General features: G+C 47.5%; 1 protein-coding gene across 1 annotated transcript in view; it reads left to right on the forward strand.

The window, feature by feature from the left end:
- Positions 1–18057, forward strand: part of TOX2 (TOX high mobility group box family member 2) — a 134595-nt gene that overhangs the window by 43460 nt on the left and 73078 nt on the right. The window contains exon 3 of the mRNA XM_077765291.1: positions 10581–10646. Within this exon, the coding sequence (XP_077621417.1) occupies positions 10581–10646 (66 nt within the window). The remainder of the gene's footprint in view (positions 1–10580; positions 10647–18057) is intronic.

An 18057-nucleotide genomic window follows, 5' to 3' on the forward strand; every position in this document is an offset into this window, starting at 1 on the left:
GCATAATTAAAGCTTAATGAGCGCTTGTCTGTTTGGAATGTGCAATTAGATTTATAATCGGGGATGGGAGCGAGCTCCAAATGGCTTTAAATGGAGCTGAGAGAGAGGATAATTTTTGCCATAAATCTGCGGTGGCGCGGATGGTGTGTAAGCTGCCACGGGCCCACCAGGCAGCCATGCTGTGCCCACTGGGCTGCCCTGTCCATCAGGCTCTCCTGGCAGCCGCAGCTGGCTAATGGCCTGTGTGGGACTCACCAGGGGTCTTTGAGGTGGCTCTGCTCCCGGTTGGAGCAGGAGCTCCCTTGTGTCTTCCTGCCTGCAGGCCCTGAGCTCTGTGATCAGATCTGACTGTACAGTTGAGTCCAGCTGCTCTGGTCTGTGGGGACGTGGCCAAGCAAGGAATCCGGAGTCCTCACCATGTTGCCCCTGGGCTGGGAGGTTGCTCCATATTTTATTCTCTGCTGTAACCCAATGCCTAGAACTCAAGTAATACTTGTTGAATGAGTGGTGTGTCTCTGTACCAAACTCTTGCCTAAACAAGTCACTGTCTCTCCGCCAGGCCTCAGTTTCCCCATATCTATCACAGAGAATTTAGCTATTGCTGATGTGGACTCTTCTATCCCCAGGGTTCTGGGGCTGGAGCAGAGAGTGGCTAGGACCGCATCTCAACCAGTGCTGTCCAGTAGAAATGTAATGCAAACCACACTTGTAATTTTAAATTCTCTAGTAGCCACATCGGAAAAAATGAAACAGGGGGCGCCTGGGTGGCTCAGGCAGTTAAGTATCCAGCTTCAGCTCAGGTTATAATCTCATGGCTCGTGAGTTCAAGCCCTGCATCGGGCTGTTTGCTGTCAGAGTGGAGCCTACTTCAGATCCTCTGTCCCCCTCTCTCTCTGCCTCTCTCTCTCTCTCTCTCTTAAAAATAAATAAACATTTTATAAAAAGTAAAAAGGAACAGGTGAAACTAATTTTAATAATATATTTTAGTTAGCTTCATATATCCAAAGTGTTACCATTTCAGCATGTAATCAGGAGAAACATACTGATGAGGCATTTTACATCCTTTTGTGGTTGCTCTAAATCTGAGACCTGGTGTGTAGTTTACACTTACATACATCTTAATTTGGACTAGCTGGGTTCCCAGGGCTCAGGGGCCAAATGTAGCTGGTGGCCGCCATACTGGACAGCACAGGTCTAGATGGAGAATGGCCGGAGCCAGTTGAGAAGGGTCTGCTTCTCCATCTGTAAAATGGGGACACTGACTTCTATCTCCCAGAGGTGGCAGGTGCCTGGTAATCCCACCATGGGAGCCGTAGTGATCACTGTATTTTTACACTACCTCTCAATGTATTTTATGACTAAAACAGGCAGCACCATCCACGCCAACTTTTGTCAGCAGTGGGGAGGAGGGTCCTGCAGTAGCTAGAACACTGGGCTTGCTCACAAGTCTGCTCCCAGCGCCACTGGGCATCATTGTCCCTTACTGGTAGATGTGGCCCCAGGCCCAAAGTTGTGAGGTCACCTGCTCTGGTTCATATAGCTTAGAAACGGTAGGGCTGGGAAGCCAATATAGGCTTTTAGGGGATCAGCAGCCTGGACTACAGACTCAGCTGTGCCATATCCTGGCTGTGTGGCCTTGGGCTAATCCCCTAACCTCTCTGGGCCAGTCATAGTGCTGGATTTCTCAGTGGGCAGAATAAGAATGTGCACTATGCCCAGCAAAGTAGGTACACCAATAAGGAGAAGAACTTTTTTGGAGAGAAATTGATACTTGATATATAGAAACAAAGCATGAAAGTCATCATCATGGAAAAAAAATGAACTCTCAAACTCTCTTATGAGATTTTAGTTTACGAATTTTATTTCAAATTATGTATGGCAGATAGAGGCATCAGGGGTCTTTCCCATGTTTAAGACTCTGAGGTTTGCCTGAAGCCCCACTCAGTTTCCTCACCTACGGAAGAGAGGTAGTTATAGCAACCTCTCAGGGTTGTTCTGAGGATTAACTAATAGAAGTAATAGCTGACAATGATTGAGTTCTTTCTGCATACCAGGCACTCTTCTAAGTACTTTCGATTTATTGACTTATTCAGTCTAAATGATAGTCATATCCATTTTCCAGATGACGAAACTGAGACAACAGTAACTTAGTCAAAAAGTCACACAGCTTGAAGAGCAAGGCCAAGATTTGGACCTAGGCAGGCTGGCACCAGGACCACGTTTGTAACCAGGGTACTATCATGCTTCTCTAAGCACGTTGGCGCCCGAGACTCTATCCTTGGCCCCCTTCCATCTGCCCTGTGCCTCTCTGCCCTCCCCCCTCTCTCCCTGGTCCTGATGAACATCTCTCTGTGATTCTGCCACATAAAACCGCACTCTCGGCAGGGCCCAGGGTGCAGCCGCCACATTCACTGCCTCTAGCTTTTGAGCCGTGTTTTATCTGTGCAGAAGGAGTGTTCTCACGGTCCAACGTGGGGGCAGGCAGGCGCAGTGTACGCTGCTTTGATTGTTTCCTCTTTAGATCTCTGTGAGGTGCATCTCTCAGTGCCTGCTACTGGCTGCACTGGGGGCTGTGCATCCTTGGTCTTTGATCTGTGTCTCTGTGCAGGGGGGAAGCGGGGGGAAGCAGCTTCTATAGAACAACTGTTGCTCTGGTACCTGGAGTCAAGCCCAGGTCTAGAACTGGCTGGGTGGCTTTGGGCAAGCTCTCCAGCCACCCTGAGCCTTGCCTTGCTCATCTCTGCAGTAGGGCTGCTCATGCAGCCTTGGCATTTCTGGGAGGGTTCCAGTCATCACGAATGAGGTCTGGTAGGTGCTCACTGGCCTGAGCTCACAGCAGCCTGGGGTGCTGTGTTCCCTGCTCCTCGCCTGCCCAGCGCCTGTGTGTCCTCCATCATGGAGCTTCCAAGTTACCTTTTCAGGATGCCTCTCTTGAGATGCCTTCTTCCGTGCTTCTGCTCCCCAGTGATTGTCACATTTGTCAAAGAAGAAGCCATTATTTGATATCTCGAGTGTGAAGTCATTGCTGTACTTTGTAAAGCTAGCCTCTCCAAACCAAGCATGAGCTGAGCTTTGTAGGGCTCCGGGGGAGCACGGAGTCTTAGAGTACAGGGACTCTTGTAAGCAGGAGGTTCTGGGACTGGCTGAGCCCCAGAGATGGACATGTGGCTATTGGGGTAAGACTGACATTGATTGCCGGGCTTTCAGAGGCTGGGTGAATGAGAAGCTGCCACTGACCAGATGGGACAGGCTTCAAACAAGTTCTGAAGTTACTTGTTCCCATCTTAGGACTATGGCCAAAGAACTGCCTGTCTTTCTCAGATTTGGAGTGTAGAACATTTGATTTCTTTGCAGCTTCTCCATAGAACTGGGGGTTCCTTGAGGTCAGGGGCTGTGTCAGAATCATTATGGTGTGCCTTGTGTGTCAGTGCTATGTTGGGCACAGAGTATGCACTATCTAGACATTGTTCAATGAATGACAGTTGCCCCCTCTGTAACCTCAGAATCCCTTTGCTTTTACATTTCTGTGCCTTGTGACAGGTTTTATTAATTGTAGATACTCAGTGTTGGGTATTCCTTGGTACATTGTGGGTGCTTAGTATATGATATACAAGGGCATGGACTGATTTCATTTTGCTTCTGCATATTTAAACCAGATCCTACACCCAAGACGGGGAGTAAGAGTGAATGAGGGGAAGATGTGGGCGGGTGGGGTTGAAGTGAATGGGTTGACCTTGAACAGGATGGAGATACTTCACCTTTTCAGATAGAAAGGAAGGAAGTCAGGATGGGTATGTGTCAACAATGTCAGGGAGGGGAGGTATTTGAGGGGATAGCTAACAGCCTCAGTGACATAGGAGACATGGTCCTGTGATAGATGGAGGGGTTTGTGGCTGACATGGGGATAAGAGTTTAGCACATAATAGCAATAAGAGGTTAAATCCAAGGTCACACACAGCTAGTTACTGGTGGAACTAAAACCTGAATTCAGGAATCCATGCTGCTGCCTAGAATGGTATACCACATATAGAAATTGAATTAAGACCAGAGTGACTTGGGAGGGAGGCTTTACAATTGGGCCCAAGAACGCAAGTCTACAGCAGCAAGCAAGACCACTCAGGGTGGAGCACATAGCCAGAAACAAAAGACAGAGAGAGATTTGAATTTTAGTGGGTAGAGAAGGGGAGGAAGGGGTGCTCTGGGCTGACTATGGGACAATGTGTGTAAAGGCAGGAGCTCTACAGGTTCCTGCAACCTTTAGGGAGCACTGAGGGAGCTGAGACTCAGGGCCAGTTACTGTGGAGGGTCCTGTGGGGCATGGCTAAGATGTGGTATCACTGTAGGGTTTTGATCTTAGCACTGAAGTGATCACTAGTGACAGCCAGGGTGGAGGATGGATTAGGGATGGGGAGGAGCTGAGCACAAAGCCACTGTGGGTGTTTGGATTAGGGGGACAGAGGAGTGGCAGGGTCTAGAGTCATCCTGGAGGTACTGCCTGTGTCCCGTGCAGAGGGTGACATCTTCTCTCATGGTAGCAGACCACTGGAGAAAGAACAGGTTCATGCTCCATGTCATGAGTTCAGTGTGGGGTGTGTGGAATTTGAGATGCTCATGGACCAGATGTCCAGGAGAAACTGTACGTTGGAATCTGGAGGTAACTTGGCTGAAGATAAGCATTTGAGAGTCAGTGACATGTTATAACCCCAAGAAGCCATGACATTGTCCAGGGAAAGTGTGGTTAGAGTGAGAAGGAAATACCAGATACTGTTATCCACCCACTTATCTATCTCACCCATTCAACCCATTCCATCAACCCAGGCATCCTACCCATCTCTCTATCTCATCCACCATTCCAAGTATCTTCTTATCCACCTGTCTCTTCATTCTCACCCAGCATCCCATCCATCCATCCATTCATCCCTCTCATCACAAATTCCAAGCATCCATCCATCCTTCCTACCCTCCCACATATCCTACCTTCTAAATATGCTATCCAAATCACTGAGTCATCCGTTTATCCACCTACTGGCCCGTTGATTCCATTCATTCCTCCAAACTGCTTCTTTTCTCTACATACCTAAGTGTCATCCATCCATCCCACTGACCCACCAATACACCCACCCACCATCAATCCACTCATTTTACCCATTATAACTATTTCCTTCTTTATTCACTATGTCAACCGCCAGCCACATATGACTTTTGAACACTTGAAGTGTGGCTAAGTCTAAACTGAGATGTGCTATAATGTAAAATACACACCAGATTTCAAAGACATTACCAAAAACAAAAACAACAACTGTAAACCATCTCATTCATAATTTTTCTGTTGATCACATGTTCTAATCATAATATGGTAAAAATATTGGGTTAAATAAAATGTCATTAAAATTAATTTCCCTTGTTTGTATTTGCTTTGTTAGCTGTGACCACTAGAAAATTTAAAATGATTTAACGTAGCTTGCATTTGTGACTTGTATTATACTTCTATTAGACTGCACTGATCTATACTGTCTATCATCCATCCATCCATCCATCCATCCATCCATCCATCCCATCCATCCATCTTATCCTTCACTCCCTCCCTTTTCCCATCGATTCATCCATCCAGCTATCTCATTTCTCCATCCCACAGATATTAAATTTATAGCTATTATGAATCAGTGACTCTGTGGGTCGTAAGAATAAGGAAACTGAGGCACAGAGCAGCTTTGGCACTTGCTCAGGATTATGCCGATGGAGCTGGCATCATCTGACTCTAAGATCAGGGCTCTCACCTTTCACCTTGGCTGCCTATTTGCTAAGTGCCTTTAAAGATAAAAACAGGACCTAGGTTGGGAGGGCTATTGAATAGGGGCCCAGGAACCCCTCTTGCCCAGGGACCACACAGTGTGGGGGAGAGACAGACTCTTTAGAAGCTTCTGTGAACAGAGTCCCTGGTGGCCGTCATGAAAGGGTTATCCCCACACATTCAATATTTGCAAAAATGTGGGTCCTTTCAGATTCCAAAACTCATTTCCATGACAAAACTCTTGGGAAGAGAAGATGAAGGTCTGGCTTTTGCAGAACAATCTTCCAGCTGTAATGAGGACTGAAGATGGCGATGGGAAAAGGAATTATAATTAGAATATGAAATGGGGAAAATTAATCTATTCCAGTCAGTGGTAAGAGGATGTTCTCCTGGCGTTTCGTGGAAATTCTTAGGCTCTTGTTTCCCCTACATTCCCCCCACTCCCTGATTTTAAAGCATACAGAAGGTTGTGTGGTGTGGAAAAAAATAGTTTTGGCTGAGGGACCGATAGATTGTGAAATATGCATGGAATTTAAGTTCTTGCGTATCTTTGCTTTGTGTATGTCTCTATGTGCTCATGCCTTATATGTTTGTGTGCACATTTATGTGAGTTCTATTTATACAGTTGTAGATGAATGTATATTTAAACACATCTGGGCAATGCTTCCTGTCCGTGTGTGCATCTTGCGGGCATTGAGGACCAGTCATGTAACGGGTCTCATGCTTGTGCTATGCTCCTTTGTGTTGGTTTGTGTTACCCATGGACATGGTATGTGTGTGACTAAGTGCATTCCTGAATGCTGTGTTGTGTGTGACAGGGATCGCCCACTGGTTTGTGGTGTGTAGGTGGTCACCACGCTTGGGCACACTGTGTCCGTTGTGTACACTTGTGTCCACACACACACACACACACACACACACACACACATGGTTCGCTCTGTGGTGGGTATCGATGTGAGCATTTGTGTTCTTGTGCACACAGAGAAGTAGTGGCCTTGCTTTGCTCTTTGACTCCTCCCCTTGGCTTATAAGTTCTTTCCCCAAAAGGGCTGAGGAGGCAAGCCTCAGGCCATAGGGCCCTCGGGGCCAAGCCAGAGGATGCCTGGGACTCTCGGGATCATCCTCTCTCCTTCCTTCCCTTGCAAGGGGTCTGGCAGAGAGGGGGCAGAGGACAGACTCCCCCCACACCTCAGGTTCATGGCTGCTCAGTAGCCAGGCCCCAAGCCCAGTGTGCTCCCAGTGCACCATGGACCCCTGGGAGGAACCAATCAGAGGCTGACCCGGGCCCTCCTTGGCAACCTCTGCCAACTTCTGAGGTCCCTCTAAAGCAGGAAGAAAGCTTTACTCTGCTTGGGGCAGCTCTTTCTTGGTTGAATAAACGAGTGAATGAATAAACCCAGAGAGGCCAGCTCTGGTGACCTCATGTGGTGCCACTGGCCAACCCTCTTGCATCCCCCAGCAGACACATATGAAAATCCAGGGTTTTCTTTTCCTCATATCCCTAGAGCCATCCCCCACTGCTCACTGCAGATAATGCCTCCCTCCCTGAACCACTGACACATACTCATTATGTGCCACCTAGTATGTGCCAGGCCCAGGCTAATGATTGGTTCCCTAGTGGGGTGCAGCAAAGCCTTGATCCCCCCTCTTAAGGAGTTTCCAGCCTAGTGAGGGAGACCAAACCAAAGAAGCAGACAGCCCACTGTGAAGCCCAGCTTGTCACCAAGTGTGCAATTTTGAGGCAGCTGCTAATCCTCCCAGCCTGTTTCCTTGGTTTTAAACAAGGAAAATAATACCTGCTTCACTGGGTTGTTTTGAGGATGAAATAAGATCTTTTATGGAAAGCATTTTGCTCAGTGCCAAGCATATTCATTCATTAACCAAATATTTGTTGAGTGCCTATTGTGTGCATTGGGGAGAGCAGATGGGTTCCTCCTTTTGCCATGATTCCGTTGAAGTAAGCAATTAATAAGTGGGCTGTTCCTTGGGGTTTTGGGGGATAGCTTCCCTTGCTTCTTTGATACATGTTCCTGTAGTTTTAACCTATGCCATACTGTTTGATTACTGTTGCTTTATAAAATGTTTAAGGTATCTGATTAAACTCCAGTCCCCCTCCATTTCTAGTCTTTCTTTTAAGACATGCTTATAACTTACGTGTGGTTTTTGAAAACATTCTACTTTTATCAAAGTAACATATGGCCATGGTGACGCATCAAAAAGTACTCAGGAGCTTAGTTCTCTTCTGATACCAGCCTGTTCCTGGTGCTGGAGGGTTTGGAGATGACCGGACACAGCACCTCCTTGCTTCTCCCGCTTTGGGGCAGAAGACAGACGTGGAGACCATCTGTGTTTTAAGAAAGACAGCCAGAGGAGGCGAGAGCACGGCAGACCTCCTGGAGGAGGTGGTTTCTGAGCAGGGCCTTGAAGCATGAGCTCTAGGTGCAGTGTGGTGGATGGAGCCCTGCGTTTGGGGCCAATGCCTAGACTCTAGGCACGGTGCAGCCTTTTCTTTTGTTAATCCTGCAGTTACTGAAGGACTCTGCCCATCCCTATGCCAGGAAGACATTCTGGAATAGCCATTAACCCTACTGTTTTGATGGGGACACTGCCCTAGGAAAAGACAATATGAATGGTGCAGTGGTTGCTTCATTCATTCATTCATTCATTCAGTAAGCAATTATTGACTTTCTGCTTTGTGCAAGGCACTACTCTAGGTGGTTAGGAGGCAGAAAGACTAACATAACCTGACCGTCAAGAGCCTCAATTTTAATAGGGGGAATCTACTATAAGCAGTGAACATGGTAAATAAGTAAATGATATAGAATGCTAGAAAGTAAAGGGGCCTATTAACAAATGGAACAGGGCAAGGGAAGAATAGTGGTGGTGGGCTCGCAGAACCCACTCAGGTAGGAGGCTGGCATCAGAACCAGTTGTTGAGGAAAGCGTCTCTGAGTAACGAGGGTCCAGACGGTCTTGTGCATGATTGCGGGAGGGTAGATTTTTATAGTCTCCACGAAGGTGGTTGGCAATGCCTATCAGAATTACAAATGCATGCACAGTTGGACCCAGCGATTATTCAAACAACTACAGATAAACTCACACCCATGCGAAATGATGGATGTACAAAAATATTCATGAGAGCAATGCTGGAATAGGGAGAGACTAGAAACAACTCAATTGCCCATGAGCTCACCTAGTTAAATATATCTGTTACATCTATACTATGGAATACTAGGTACCAGAAGACAGAATTATGTTCTGATATAAACAGGTTCTCAAGATGTGTTGCTAGGATAAAAATGAGGTGCAAAACAGTGTGTATAGTATGTTGTCATTTATATGAAAGAAACTGCTATAAAATGTATATATGTGGACCATCTCTGAAAGAATGTAAAGGAAGCTGGTGGACGCAGTGATAGCCTCTGGAGAGGCTGGCTGGGAGGTGGGGTGGGAAGCAGACTTTTCACTTGGTTGTTTTTTGCGCTTTGGGAATTTAGAACCCTGTGAATATAACCTAATAAAAAAATTAAATTTTCAATTAAAATAAAATGGCCAGCTGCCATAGGGGCCCCACCCAGATCCCTTTACTAGCCTGCACAGCGATCTCCCATCTGCTAGAACACTGGCTGCAAATGGCTCACAGCTGGCACAGTTCTCTGGGGAACTGTCCTTGGCCAAATGGGGGCTGCCCTGTTCAGAAGACTGTGACTTCCCCTGTCCCCTAAGAGCTGCCCACAGCCAGTGACTGACTTAACTCCGTGGTGCAATTCATGCCCTGCCGCCCCCGCCCCCTCCCTGGGATCAGGCTCCAGCAGGGCTCCAGCTGAGATCATATCTTTGCTTAGCTACTTCCACTGCCCTGTCCTGCTTACCTCACTCCCTTCCAGAGTTTCCTAAAGAGCACTTCTCAAAAATGACAGGCATTTGAATCCTGGTCTTAGGCTCTAAATTTAGGGAACCTGATCCAAGACACCTGTCGCAATGGAAGAGAACTTATTGGACATGAGCTAAGTGCTCCACGTTTCGGTGAAGCACCCCATGAAGAAGGGACTACTATCATTATCCTCATTCAACAGATGAGGGACCTCGGATGTTCAGACAGCATCTCCAGATCACGCATCAGGGGAAAAAGCCAGTGGCTCCAAAGCCCACACCTTCCCCATGGCACCTGCTTCCTGCTGCAGGGAGATCTTTCTGAATCCAGAATTGGCAGCTTCTCAGAACATAGGACTGCAGTTTCCGTGTGTGGTTTCTACCACAGTCCTCTGCCTGTGGACACAGGTGGCCTAAGGGGCAAATGTGAGGGAAAAAGCTTCTTAGGATAGTAAGACCTGGAGGGCATGTCTGGGGCAAGTGTCATGATCCCTGGGCTCTGAAGATCTTAGCCTCCCTTCATCATGTGGAATCCTAGCTCCAGCCTGATGTCATTTTGACCAAGAGAGACGTTTGCATAATTCCAGAGACGGGGAGCTCAGTATCTGACAAGGAGTAGCTGCCTGTGGGCACGGCAGAAAGGTTTTCCTCTCTTCATCCTAACTGTAACGAATGGTGCCAGTCCAAGCCCACAGGGCCCACAGAGGCCACAGGACAGGGGCTGCTCCTGTCACCCTAGAGGGAACCCTGCTTAAATGGGATTTGGGCACCTTGGGCCAGCACCTTGCTTCTCCAGGCCCCACAGACAGCTCTTGCCCCTCCTCAGTGTATTCAGTCCCCTGACTGAACTTGGGCTTCTCCTGGGGCCTTCTTAAAAACTTACTCAGACCCGCTTCTCTCTCTTTCTCTGTTCCAGTTTGATGGTGACAGTGCCTACGTGGGGATGAGTGACGGGAACCCAGAGCTGCTATCGACCAGCCAGGTGGGTGCTCCATCCTCCTGTGTGGGGGTCTGGCCTGGAGCTGGCTGGAGCTCAGCTGCTCCAGGGTGAGGCTGGGATGGTGCAGAGCAGCGGGGCCTAGCTCACTACTGTCCTCTCTCACAATGATCAAGAATATCAAGTGTCCCCTTAAAAGGGACAGTCCAACTGGGACTATAGTATTTTCTATAGATCACTTACCTGGCTCCTGTTGGCTTAAAGTGAGCACCTTTGAAAACTTGGTGAAACTCAGAAGGTGTGGCCCTCATTCCCCGTGCACAGAGGAGAAGTGTTCAGCTGTAGTGAGGAGGACTGTCACATGCTCCCTGGTGCCATCTGCCTCTTGCTGCCACACAGCACCCGTGGGACATACAGAGGCACACACGCCCATGCAAAGGCACGCAGACTTCTCCTGCACACCTAGAGCTGTCTGGTGTCACTGGGGAGGATTGCGGGGTGTGGTATGCAGGGAGGATAGCAGAGACTTCCTCTGTAGTCCTCCCTGGTGGTGAAGGAAGTGGAGTCATCCATAGGCAAGGCTGTCCCAGTCCCTAGCCCTCTGGGATTCCCAGATGCCAGCTAGAATCTGAATTTCGACTGTAGGCTGGGGTGCTGGGAAGGGTCCTCAAAGCAGGCTGAGATGCTGGGGAGGGTCCTCACTATAGGCTGGGGTACTGGGGAGGGTCCTCACTGCAGGCTGGGGTGCTGGGGAGGGTCCTCACTGCAGGCTGGGGTGCTGGGGAGGGTCCTCACTGCAGGCTGGGGTAAGGGAGGGTCCTACTGCCAACTGAAATGTTGGGGGGGGGTCCTCATTGTAGACTAGGATGCTGGGGAGATCCTCACTGCAGACTGACAACTTGCAGGATGGTTCCTTAAGGCAGTGGTGCCTACAGAGTGGCAGCAGCTCAAGGGGCAGAGGAACTTGGTGAGCTGGAGGACAAGCCTGTCCCTGGAGCTGACCTCCATCCTCTCTCTCACTGTGCAGCCAGGCTGGCTGTGATGGTCCAAATTGGGCTGCTGGGCCCACATTTTCCAGCTGGGGAACTGGAATTCTATTAATTCACAAACATTGGTGTGCCCTCCTATGTGACAGGCCCGGTGGCAGACATGTTGAGTAAGGCGTGGACCTGTGGCCCTTAGGGGCGCACTGCCAGGGAGGGAAGGTACTCTGAGCTCCGCCGCGGGGTGCTGCATGCCCCTCCCCAGCCACGGCAGGCGTGCTCATGCTGGGATCGCCATGCCATGCCCCTTCTTTGGCCTGTGACCACATGAGCATCACGGTGCCGCTGCAGAGCCTTTATATGGCACTGACTCGTGCCAGCCTGAAAGACTCTGCTGGGCAAGACTCCAGGTCCTGGAAGTGCTCATTTTGGAAGAGACCACTGAAGTCATTTAATTGTCCATCATCAGCTTGGAAATGTGATTGTCTCAAAAGAGCAGAGCTTTCTCCTGGACATCTCATCAGAGCCCTTTCACAGTGCTTCAGGTGCATCTTGCTAACACGCTGAGCCCTGGCTCTCAGAGCCCTAGCACAGAGGGGTCGTTGTGTTTCAAACCCTGATGGAGAGTGTTGGCACTGTACTCTTGTGAGAATGGAAGGTGGGGCTCCATGTCTGCCCCAGGCTTGAGCAGGGGAGCACAGTCCCTTGGAGAGGAGCTGGGGGGCAAATGAGGGTCCCAATAAGCTGTTAACAGCAGGGCCCTCACCTGCCCACCTGGCATTTCACGGTGCAAAGCCTTTTCCTTGGTTATTTCACAACAGTCTTGAGAAGTAGTAGGTTGCCGTCAGCCCCATTTTATAGATGAGGAAGCTGAGGCTGGAGGATGTTGGCTCATCCTCATCAGGGAGTGGGACAGCTGGGGCTCAAAGCTCCACACATCACCTTGCTGTGTCTGTGGAATACTCTGTCAAGCCCGCCACTGACTTGCTTCAGCCTAAGTGTCACTTTCTCAGAAAGCTGTTGGTGACCCTGAAATCCAAATTAGGTTCCCTCCCCTTGATTCTCTCTCATGGTACCATGTCCTTTTAATTCATGGCATTTATCACTGTTTGTGGTCGCCTGGTTATCTGTGTGATGACTTGGTAAACATCTGATTTCCACATCAGACTGTGCCCTCCATGAGGGCACTGTCATTCACTGTTCTGTCCCCCAATGTGTTACAAAGCCTGGCACATAGAAGGCACTCAGGAAAGGTTTGCATAATGGGTAAATGAGGCCCCGTCCCTTTTCTGGACTTTAATTTCTCTGACAGTGAAACGAGGCAGATGGATTCTCCAAGGATCCCTTTAAGTCTTGTGTGCTGTCACTCAGAGTCTCCCTAACTTAGCACTTTATAAAGAACACATTCAGGATTCCCTGCGATTGACTCAGTACCCTCAGTACCCTCTGAGCCCAGCTGGATGTGAACAGATTTAGCAATTATAGTCTAGACTCTTACACTGTTCCAGTTGGCTTTTGCCAAAAGTTTTGTCAAAACTGGGGTGTGCCTCAGTCAGTTGAGCATCCGACTTTGGCTCAGATCATGATCTCGCAGTTCATGGGTTCGAGCCCCACGTCAGACTCTGTGCTGACAGCTCTGGGCCTGGAGCCTGCTTCAGATTCTGTGTCTCCCTCTCTCTCTGCCCCTTCACCACTCATGCTTTCTCTCTCTCCTTCAAAAATACACATAAAAAAAAAAAGGAAGCATGTCAAAGCTTAGCGTCTTAAAACAACAAATACTTATCTCGTTCATAATTCCCTGGGTTGGCAGTTTGGTTGGGTTCAGCTGGATGGCTCTTCTGGTCATGCCTAGGACCCATGTAAGTGGTGGCTGTAAGCTGCTGTGGACTGGTTGTATAGACATTCACTTCTGTTCCAGATGGTTTCTTGTCCCCCGGCAGGCTAGCCTGAGGTTGGAGAAGGGTTCCCAGGGCAGCAAGAGCAGAGAAGCTGCAAGACCTGTTGAGGTCTAGGATTAGAACTGGCACAAGACTACTTCCAGCACATTCTATCGGTTAAAGCAAGTCAGAGAGCCAGTCTAGACTCAAGGAATGGGGAAATAGACCCCACCTGTTTGATGGGAGGAGCTGCAAAGTATTGTGGTCTTTTAACCAACTACCACCTACAGGGAACGTGGTAGATTGTTCACGCTGATTTTACTGAAGAATAGCAGGCTCTTCCAGGACATGCAGCCCGCAGTGGCTTGAGGGGCTCCAGGACCCCTACTTCTTAATTTTTTCTTCCAGTCCTTTCCCCGAAGTGCTTGTCTGAACCCACACACTCAGGTATGCACGTGAATGCCCTGTCGTGGTGTGGTGCCTCACCAACTGCAGGAATTTTATGGTCCCAGTCATGGGGGACTGACATAAACATGTGGGCAAAATGAGGGTCTTCTCACCAGTAGCAGATTCAGAGTACACACACTCTAAATGGCATAAAATGTGTTTTATAAATACAACTAACTAGAAGGTCCACCCATCCAGCAAGGTTTTATTGGGCACCTATTATGTGCAAAGCTCTGGATATAAGCAGGAAGCCATTTCTGGGAGACGTTTGCTTTCTGAACATACAATTTCATCGTATTAAAAACCTGCTCTTTAATGTAACCTTCTCCTGAAACACCATCTTCTTTATTTAGAAACTTGATTGGAAACACAGGTTCCTATGGGGTATATATCAACCAGCTGTGCCCCCTGTTCAAAACTTTCAAACCAGCTCTTAGGTGCTTGAAGTTTCTTTTGCAAATGCATCCTTTGTTGTTTGGTTTTTGCAAGTTTCCACAAAATTCCTGCCTGGCTGCCTTAGCTGTCATACAGTATCCCTTTCCCCCTCTCTGGACACTGTGTTTCTTTTGCACCAGACCTGCCTGCGTGGTCTGAGGCTGAAATGCACTTCTCAGGCATGGCTTGTGGTTCATCAGCAGCTTCGGGGGGGCAGGGGCGGGGGTGGGGGAGAGGCTGGTAGAGATCAGCTTTTCCCCCTGTTGAGAGCAGACCCTGGCCAGGAGTTACAAGGATAATATTTCCTGGGTTATGTGATGCTGGGATGAGGGTGAAGAGAATAATAACTGGGCTGTGGGCTCAGCAGACCTAGATTCAAATCCAGCTCTTGGACATTCCAGCCTGATGCCCGCTCTAACCCTATGCAAGCTGTGTCAGCTTTCTGTCAAATGGGAGAAATAACTTCTGCCTCTCAGGGTGTTATAAGTACTGGAGATGAGTGTTGTGGATTCCCGTCACCAGGCCAGGGAACCCCTCACCCAGCTGATGTGAGTGCTGGCTGCTAACCATTCACGGCTGCCCCTTCTCTGGAGAACTGGCCTTTGCCAGATGGGAACTGTCAATGGGGAGGGTTGTGGGGGATGGTCTAGAAGACCAGGAAGGTCCTCTTCTCAAGCAGGGAGCAATTCTACAGCTCCCTACAGAGCTCCAGCTGGCATAGCCGCCTTGCCTAGCCCGTTTCCCTGCTCTGTCCTGCTTTCCTCCCATCTCTTCTGAGTCACTTCTCAAAAGGAATGCCAGTGTCATAGGAATCCCCATCTCAGGCTCTACTTCAGGGGAATCTAACCTAAACTACCAGTGTTCCATAAAACTAGCTGGGACTTATTTCCATGTTTTTCTTAACATAAATAATGCTTTGGTTACATAGATGAATCTCTGGTCACTTCTCATGCTCATTTATAGCTCTGTGCCTCTTTTTTTTTTATATATATATATGGCATTTTTTTTTTTTTACAAATAGTTTATTGTCAAGGTGGTTTCCATATAACACCCGGTGCTCATCCCCACAAGCCTCTTTATGCACAGATTCTGATAGGAATCCCCCAGGCATTTTCACCCAACAAATGTCTATTTGTTCTTCGAGGGGCGCTGCAAATGTCACCCCCTCAGTCCACCCTTCCTGGCTGTAGGTAGAATTTTCCATTGTTATGGCTATAAATATGACTTTTTAAAAAATAGTTTATTGTCAAGTTGGTTTCCATATAACACCCAGTGCTCATCCCCACAAGTGCCCTCCTCCATGCCTATCTCCCCCCTCCCCCCAACACCCATCAGTCCTCAGTTTGTTCTCAGTATTCAAGAGTCTTTCATGGTTTGCCTCTCTCCCTCTCCCCCACTATTTCCCCCCTTCTTCTCCCCCACGGTCCTCCATTGAGTTTATAAATATGACTTCTGCTGAAGATTTCTGACTTTGTGCTAAGAATTATTGAAAGGACACATGGTGTGTGTGTGTGTGAGAGAGAGAGAGAGAGAGAGAGAGAGAAGGAAGAAGGAGAAAGAGAATTGGCACATGACTACATTCATCACATTCTGTTAGTCAAAGTAAGTCAGTGGGCTTTGTTAGTGAGAAAGGGAGAGATTGAGATTGGATGAATGATCATAGTGCAGTTTAAACAGCTCTCAAGGGCAAGAGTGGATACAGAGAGACCACATGGGAGGGTAAGTGAAGGCTGGTGTTGTCCTCTAAGGTGGTAGAAGCAGAGGAGATGGAAATAAGTGGATGGATCTGGGATCTGTTTTGGGAATAAAGTTGGTACGTCTTGACAGTGGATGGATGTAGAGGGAGAGAGAAATGAAGGAGTAAAGGGTGTCTCCCAGGCTTCTAGCGCAGCACATTTTCCAGCATGCTGGTATCATTTTTGTGAGTGTGAGAAGGCCTGGGGAGGTGCAGGTTTGACAGGGTCAGACACGTTACTCTTGAGACACTCATCCAGGGGAGATGTCTGAGTATGTAGACGGTTGTGCAAGTCTGGAACTTCTGGGGGAAATGAACTTGGACGTTCTTAGCCCATGGTGAGGATGACATTTGCAAAGACATAAAGAAACGAGTGAGAACCACAGAGAAGAGCAGAGAACCAATGAGTCTTAAATGTTGAGCTCCAGTATTTGAAAGCAAAGTGGAGGAGGAGAAGACTGTGAAATAGGTTGAGAAGTAGGGACTAGAGAAATAGGAGAGCATGGAGGCTTTGAAGCCAAGGGCAGAGTGTTCTGAGATGGAGGTCAGGGATCTGGGGAAAAACGATGTTGGATCCACAGCTTCTTCCCTGTCAAAGGATAACTTTTAAATAAGTCAAAGATTTATAGGTACTCACAGAAACCATAAAGGCACCAGAAAAAAAGCCTTTAAGGTATACATTATAGCTTTGGAGTCAGAAGGGCATTTCTAGATTCAAAGTCTTAGAAGAAAAGACTTAAAAATTTGACCACAAACAAAAATGAAAAACAACCTTTGTATGGCTAAAATAGCATAAATAAAGTCAAAAGACAAGTGAAAAATTGGGCAAAAGTATTTTCAACTCACAATATAAATATATAAAGAGTTTCCAGAAATCAATTCAAAACCCTGGTAGAAAAACAGATGGGAGATATGAACCAATAGTTTACAGAACAGAAAATGAAAATGGACCTTCATTTATGAAAAGGTGTTAAAATTAGTTCATAAGAGAAACAAAACTAGCATTCTTCACCTCTTGGACAAAAATCCAAAGGTTTGATGATATACTCTGTTGGAACCCCTGTGGGGAGACAGGTGCTTTTGCACATTGCTTGAAGGCAAAGTAAATTGGTGTAACCCTATGGAGAGCAAATTGGCAACATCTATCAAAATTACAAATGCATTGTTTAACCCGGCAATTTCCCTTTTTGGAAATATATCCCACAGATATATTTGCTCACATGAGAAGTGGTGGCTTCAAGATTGCTCATTTAGGTATTGGCATAATGGCAAAATATTGGCAACAACCCATCAATGCAACAATGAGAGACTAGTTCAATAAATCACATACATCTATCGGGGGGAATACTGTATGGCTGTAAGGAAAGTAGAAAGTAAAGAGATAGAAGTTCTTTAGATACATTATTTGCCCAAAAAAAGCAAGGTGGCCAATAGTAAGTACAGTATGTTACCATTTGTGAGAAAAGGTGGTGATCATGTGTTTCTAGGTGCTTGTATTTGATTAAAGTAACTCTGGAAGCTAATAAAAGTGGCTTTGTACATTGTGTGTGTACCTATATGTGCGTGTTCACATTTGTATGTGTGTTTGTGTTATGTGTGTATGTGTGGTATGGTGTGTGTGTGTGTGACTTTTCACTGTACCTTTTTAGATTTTAAGGGTTTTAAACCATACGGATGTTTATTTCAAAAAGAATAAAATATAAACAAGAAGGAGAGGGTCAAATGATTCTGAGGGATTGGTTAGGGTAAGAGTTGAAATGTGCCCAGTAGTTTTGAGAACAAAGAAGTCATCCTGGATCTCAGAAAAGGCGGCTTTGATGTGTAGTGGGCTTCATGCAGGCCCCAGGGCAGATCAAGAAGGGAGCATGCATTAAGGATGTAAACAGTGTGTGCAGACAACTTGTACGTGAAGTCTGGGCTGTGTCAGACCAGGGCAAGGGCTGTAGCTCAATGGGATGAAGACTCCAAAGGAGGCACCT

Source organism: Crocuta crocuta, unplaced genomic scaffold (assembly GCF_008692635.1).
Source record: "Crocuta crocuta isolate KB4526 unplaced genomic scaffold, BGI_CrCroc_1.0 scaffold477, whole genome shotgun sequence".
NCBI classification, from domain to species: domain Eukaryota; kingdom Metazoa; phylum Chordata; class Mammalia; order Carnivora; family Hyaenidae; genus Crocuta; species Crocuta crocuta.